Source organism: Crocodylus porosus, unplaced genomic scaffold (assembly GCF_001723895.1).
Source record: "Crocodylus porosus isolate Cpor-Errol unplaced genomic scaffold, CroPor_comp1, whole genome shotgun sequence".
NCBI classification, from domain to species: Eukaryota; Metazoa; Chordata; order Crocodylia; family Crocodylidae; genus Crocodylus; species Crocodylus porosus.
The window spans coordinates 15,341,216-15,348,392 of NW_017728910.1; the positions used below are offsets into that span (position 1 = coordinate 15,341,216).

The 7,177-nt window shown below is 47.7% G+C and overlaps 1 protein-coding gene across 1 annotated transcript in view; it reads right to left on the reverse strand.

The window, feature by feature from the left end:
- Positions 1 to 1,442: 1,442 nt before the first annotated feature.
- The window catches only part of SPATA16 (spermatogenesis associated 16), a 129,550-nt gene continuing 123,815 nt past the window's right edge, over positions 1,443 to 7,177 (reverse strand). Inside the window, exon 10 of the mRNA XM_019532519.1 lies at positions 1,443 to 1,747. Within this exon, the coding sequence (XP_019388064.1) occupies positions 1,625 to 1,747 (123 nt within the window). The 3' untranslated portion in view covers positions 1,443 to 1,624. The remainder of the gene's footprint in view (positions 1,748 to 7,177) is intronic.

Genomic DNA, 7,177 nt, shown 5'->3' on the forward strand with positions numbered 1-7,177 from the left:
GGAGGCACTACTTCACTGTCAGGGTGGCTAGTATCTGGAACCAACTTCCAAGGGAAGACCCTGGGGGTCTTCAAAATGAGGCTGGATGATCACCTTGCCAGGGTTGCTTGACCCCAGCATCCTTTCCTGCCCATGGCAGGGGTTGGACTTGATGATCTCTTCAAGTCCCTTCCGACCCTTCATACCAACTATGAAACACAGTCATGCCAACAAACTTGTGCTTACAGCATTGCCTAGGGGTGTGTGACTCACCCATCCCGCTCCATTGCTTCTGACCATTGTGCAGGTCTGGATTTGAGCTCCGTTTCTGAGATGTGAATTCAGGCTGAAGTGTAGACTCAGACATTTATGTAATGTGCAACTTAAGAATTTAGGTGCCTGTGTCCAGGAGAAGCAGCCATAAACTACTCCAGGCTGGAGGTAAGGTACTCTCCGTCTCTCTCCAGGTGAAGCTGTGCCACTCTACAGGAAGATTTTAGAGGACACGAGATGAAAAAACCCCCAATAGACCAAGCCTTGGAAAAAGCTTACCCAGCTTGTTCTCCCCATTACCTAGTTGTGAGGCCCTGACCAAGAAGGGGAAGACCTTGGTTCTAGTCTCCCCTCAGCTAAGCGTGGAAGTCATTTGAGCCCACCATTCCTATTGCTTAGAACTGTGGTTCTCAGTCTTCTTGGATTCAAGATGCCTGTTGCTGGATGCAAGGCAGTGTTTGTGAATCGAATGGCACCAATTTCAAAAACCGATTGATGTATTACAGTGCTTACCTCCTGCCAGAGGGGCTGGGCAATCATCCAGGCAGGAATGAGCTTGAGCCTGTGCTTATCTGCCTGGGGACCCTGGTTGAGAATCACTGGCTTAGAAACAGTGCCCTTGCCTTGTGCTGCAGCTAGTGCATTGCCTGAAAGGAATTACAATGTCATAGGGGCAGAAGAAAAGCAACTGAGAGGAAGCCTGGCTTTGTGGCCTAGTGAGGAGGGCATTCTCATTGGCAGAAGAGGGCCCTGGCCTTGCTCCCCATGATCTTTAGGGATTTTAGGCTACACCTATTTAATGCATAAGCAGCCTGAGGGGCTAGAACTGAGGAATGACCGACTCCTAGGAAAGCCATCACCATTTGACTACAGCATCAGCTTGTGTTTCCGTGCTCCCATGAATCTTGCATTTGGGTGCACCTAGGGGCCAGCTTCACCTGGCAGGGAGGAAGAGACACTGAGGTACCTAGCCCACAGCCTGGTGGCTGGGGAATATCTCTGAGCAGTAGGTTCAAGTCCCCTGGAGCACTATGTGCAAACGCACATAAAATAGCAAGGGGAGAAAAACAGTTCCTTTTTCTGCCTCCTGTATTGTAAAGAAAAAGCAGAAAAGATGTTATTTCTTTACCATGTTTGAATAAACAAGACCATTTAAAATAAGAATCAAGCCAACATTCCCATGAACATTTATTCTTGCCAGCAGAGACTAATGAAGTACACGAGCTCCTTGCTAAAGATGAGCCATAGTGAGGAGACACCTCATTAATCTGAAGGCAGGCCCTTGTTGTCCTGACTGTCAAACTTCCCCAGTATTAATGACCTTGCTGCCTCCATGTACACAGGTCTTTGGCATGGTTGGAGAGGTGATTGTCTAGTGCTGCTGTGCACTTTGAAGCCTCTTCATTTTCATTTTCTGCCTTCTAGCCAGTCTCAGCTTTTTGGTCTTTAAGAAGTTGTCTTCTAACTGGTACAAGAAATCTTCAATTATTCCAACCTGCAAAAGTAAACAAATGATGTCAAAGGCACATTGCTCTTGCATATAAATACAAAAATCCTCTAAAATAGGTATGTTCTAGCTAAATAAACAGTGTCATTTTTGAGGAGGGAGGGAATGGGAGAGTGCTCCCAAAGAACTGGCTGGTGCAATTGTGCCTAATTTCATTTTTGCCCCTTTCCATTGGGCTGCAACTGCTTTACCAATGTGGACTAGACTCTTGCATTGAGTTCTGCACATTGAAAGTAAGAATTTATCACAACACTGTCTGTAAATGGCATTGAAAAACAGCCACTTTAAAAAGAAGGCATGATGAGGAAATTAATCTCAAGCAAGTTTCCCTGATAAGGAAAGAATGCCGAAAGAGAACAGAGGCTTCTGGCATTTATATGCCGAAAGTCAGCACAGGGAGAAAAATGAGTATTCCACATTGCTATGGCAAGAGCCATTTTTCTATTAAATCAAAATGAAGTTCTGAATAAATACATTTTCCTATGAAATATCTTTCACCAGGGGATACAGCAAAAGAATAAAAGATGCACAACAATAATTCCTGAAGCCATCAGTCTTCTCCACGAATAAAATCATAATTATTCTAATAAATGGCACTTTTCGACACACGCATGTTTTTCTGTCAACAACCTCTTTAAAACAATCCGGAGAGCATGTACAAGTGGGACGGAGCGCAGGTGTTCTATAAACACGGACGCAGTCATATTTACTTGGCTATCCCTGCCTACAGGCTCAGTTTATTCATCTCCACTGTCATCTGCTGACATGTGCAGCATTCCCATAAGGGAGCACGAGATCCTACTGAGTTTAAACTTACTTATAGACATGCCCATAGACCCTATATAATGCAAGCATCTAAAGAATCAATCTCCCAATTGCATTCTAAGCTATACTCTTTTAAAGAAAAGTCTTAATCTATCATTTTGACACACATTCAGTGGAGCGTTGCTTTTGTCACAACAGAATGGCTATGAATTAGTCTGAGCAGAGCTTACCATTGCATTTATTCATAAACTGGGCTGCTTGTGCAGTCCTGCTATGCCCCTGAAGCTTGGCTCTAAGCAGCTCTATTAGTCCGTGGTTATGTCTAACGATGGTGATGGCTGGCAGGGGGGAAGCTACAAGTGCAAAAGACTGCAGGGAATGCTTCTCCTGTGCTGCCTTTCGAAGGTCCAACAGTCTCCATGATTTGGAGGAGTCACTGCCTTGGCAGTGTAGAGGTTTTCAGTGGGACATCTATGCTCAGCACTTTGCTAGAGGGCCCCATGATACCCAAGCACAGGGTCCTCAGCTCCCATAGGAAACCTGGGTGTCCATACGTTAAAAAGCTCTACTACAATAACACATATGTGCTCTTACCAAGCCTGGGGCCTCACTGACAGAGAGAGAGAGACTCTCAACCCTGGAGCACTTAGAGTTGACCCACACAAAAGGTGACATCTGAACAAAGCTCACAGGCATTCAATGACTGTCACAAGGTCACACATAGGACGTCTGTGGCAGATCTGGGTATCAACCCCCGAGACCCAGTGCAGTAGTGTTAAGCACAACAATGTCCTGCAACACTACTCTGCCTTGCAAGGCCTCTTGCTTTTTCTTGAGGTCAACATCCTTCTTTTGTTTCGCCAATAATTTGGAGGGGAGGAGTTTGGCAGCAGGAAAAACCTAGCACCCCCCCCCCCCCATTTTCAAATAATTGTTCTGAATTCTTATTCAAAATAGGCTAGGTGGCAGAGGAAAAAGGGGGAACATTTCTCTACTGAGCTCTCGAGAGATAAGAAAATGGTGCCGCATTGGCCTTGTGGTTTATAATGTAATCAGAAAAACCTGGATGAAATCGGGTTCAGATCACAAATCACAACTCCTTCGCTATTATGCACCACTGATATTTAACACACCTGTCAGATCAAGACTCCAGAAGTTTTTATAATATGGCATAGCAAGGGTGGAAATACCAGCTGCTTGCATAATTGCCATGTTACTGACACAGCTGATGAGCTGATGATGTTATTTGCACAGCAGTGATGGCATTCAAACAATATCTGACTTACAATTATAATATAAGCAGCGAGCCTAAGCACGATTTAGAGTACTGTATGAACACAATGCAAGTACATGCCTTTAGCAAGATGAGTGGAGGGGGAGGATGGGGAGCAATGACTTAAAAATGTCTTTTGGTGGCTGCTGTTTTCAGCAGTGCGTAGTCATGGCTTTTACCATGCACATCTCTTTTAAAAAGGTAAACTGGAGGCATTATGTTCTTCCTCTTTGCCTTGATTTAAAATCTTTAAAAGTGCAGAAAAAACCACCTTAGTGACTCATTGGGATGATGAATATTTTAAATCAATAGTTTTGTTTTTTTGATGATTGTTCAAAATGTAATTTATGGATGGCAGGCTGAAGGGCACAGCCAGCAAGTGGCACTCTATAGGTTACTGTCACAGAGCAGTGCTTTTTGGAGGTAGTAGCCCTGTCTATTGCAGAAGATACTAGAAATACTGGTTTCTTATATTCAAACAGCGTAATAATGAATTCTGATGTCTACTGACAAGGTTAAATCAAAACCTTGCGTTCTTACCCAAGGAAATCTACCACTGAGATCCAGACGCACGATTTGGCCTACAGGCTTGGTGCTTGCAAATATTTTTAATGACTCTCATGTGGCTCATTTCTGGTCTGATCCTATGCCCACTGAAACCCATGAAGGTAAACCTGTCCTTTTCAACTTCCTTCCTCTGCTATCCATGCCATATAGATGCAGAGTGATCCATACTGGTGTCAACGGCAGGATCAGCTGCATTAGGACTGGCCCATAAGAGAAGCCTCACAGTAAAGCTCCTTAATTTCTTCTCTACAGATAAGAAATTGCACTTCATCTCTGTGTCCAAATGAACACAACCTCACAGGGCCCTGTGTTGAGGTACAAATCCCAAAGTTCTTGATGACCTGTGAGCCTACAAGGCCAGATGACTGGACTTCCAGCTGTGCTTTATTCTGGGGCTACACTGAGCTGTCCCTTCTCAAGTGCCCAGCCCATTTCTTCATGCCTTCTTGCAGTGGCAGCAGAAACTGTTTCTGCTGCACGCATTTCAGTTGAGAACAGCCCAAGCTCATGCCCTTCAGGGTAGACAAGGCCTATCATGGTTGCTATCCTCTCTTCTTTGGTAGTTCTCCATCTAGTGTTGTTCCCGGTCCTCCTTTTTCTCATAGGGTCGCTCCAAACTGGCCCCAGTAGTCAGAGGAGAGTAGGGGAGATGGGGAAAGACATTACAGCAGGAAGAACAAAGAGAAACGTGGGAAAGAGATGAAGGAAAGATGTTCTGGGCAAGAGATGGAAGAAAAGGCTAATCATCAGGTCTGTGTGAAGCAGCAAATACTTGTTTCGGATTTGGCTGATTAGGAGGGACAGTAATTCGATTCACTGTCCCAATTCGATTTGGCTGATTTGGGATTGGAGCTTTGGCACTGATTTGGTGATTCGGCCAAGACTAAAGAGGCAGCAGTCCTCGACAACACTGGACACAGCTGCCTCCAGTTGTTATGTCTGTTGTGGTGAATGGAGGGAGGAGGGAAAGGGTGTGTGTCAGGGGCCAGATCAACGCCCCCACAGAGAAGAAGGGATTGGAGCTGGGGCTTGGACAAGCTGCCCAGCTGGGGTGGGGGGCTCCCAACACTGCACCGCTGCATGCCGGTGGTCCGGGAGCTGCTTTTCTGGTGGCTCCTCTGGCGGCTTTCACTGCCAATCCAGGAGGGCATGGGAATGGGTGTTTGCCCCGGATCTGCATGGGGTGGGCTGGGTTGGGCTGCACTCCAGATGGGCAGCAGAAGGCACTGGGAGTAGGGGCTTTGCCCTCCTGCCAATCGCCTGGCCGGGGCAGGAGGCATGGGACAGCGCTGCTGCGCTGCCTTTGACAAGCAGCGTGGAGCAGGGAAAGCTGCTGCTGCAGCCTCCCTGTGCCTCCCAGAGAAGCTGTGGCTTTGCCCCGCCATGGCTGGGTGAGCAGCAGCAGGGCAGGCGCATGCACCTAGATCGGGGCAGGGCTCATGGCAGGGGCTATGGGGAATTCTGGGGTGGCTGCAGCCATAGCCCCCTCTCCACTGCTCTCTGTGGGGGGGCAGAGCCAGGGCTGCGCTCCAGGCTGTGGCTGGGGCTAGCTACCCAGAGCACAGCCGTGGCTCCACCCGCCCCGCAGAGCACAGCCCGGGAGTGGGGGCTTGCCACCTGGAGCATAGCCCTGGCTCTGCCTGCCCGCAGAGAGCAACCCAGTGGCAGGAGACTGAGGCTAGCCTCCTGGAGCACAGCCTAGCCCAGCCTGCTCCACGGAGATGTGGGGGCACATGCCAGCTCCCATGCCCTCCTGGACTTGGGGAGCCCCCCTCTCCAAGCCCCATGCCTCCCCACCCCAGCTCCAATCCCTCCCTTGCTGTGGGGGTGTTGACCTTCCCCCCCATACCCCATATCCCTTCCCTCTGCCCTCCGCCCACAACAGACTTACCAGCTGGAGGCAGCTGTCTCCAGCGTCGTGGAGGACTGCTGCCTGTACAATATGTGGCTGAGTCTCCAAATCGATTCGGAGGCTTCTGAATCAATTCAGACCTTTTAATGGGTCTCCCGATTCAATTGGGATTTGGAGATGGAGCTGCTGAATTTGAGCCAAATTTCCTTAGAATTGAATCAGCTACTGAAGCTTTGCCCGGCCCTACTAATCATATAGCAAATTCTGCAGTGGGCCCCCTCCCCATCACATCACATCACATCACATCGGCAGGCTGTGAGTGCTATGGCAGCTTACACCAAATATAAAAATCGAGTCTTTTATGAGATGATGACAACATGATATAGAAGCTGTCGATTGGAGATTCTAGGAGCTGGTTAGTGGAAAAATCATGGAATTTGACACGGAGAAAACATGGGAGAAAATCTGGGACTGTGGGGTAAACATATCAGCTACTACAGTTTTAGAACAAATGTTAGCATTTCACTCACTCATCTTAGTTGCGTAGTCACAGCTAGCAACTTTACCTATACAGGGATCTCCATGCCTATGCCAAAGGTATCACTATTTTGAGCTATGCTATCTGCAGTGTAATGAAAGATCACTCAGTATAAGTTTATGGCTGGACTCGTGTTTAGGATGTTGTCTTTGAAGTCATAAGTAGGTGTTTGCATCATGTCTGGCAGCAGTCTATTCCAGACCTTGGGGGCTCTGACTGTCAAGAAATTCTTCCTTACGTCCAGCCTGAAACGGTCCTGAAGGAGTTTGTGACCATTTTACCTTGTCATCCCTTGGGGCGCTCTGGTGAACAGACGTTCCCCCAGATCCTGGTGAACACCCTGATAAACTTATAAGTGGCCATCAGAACACCCCTGAGCCTACGCTTTTCCAGGCTAAAGAGTCCCATGGCTCTCAGCCTGTC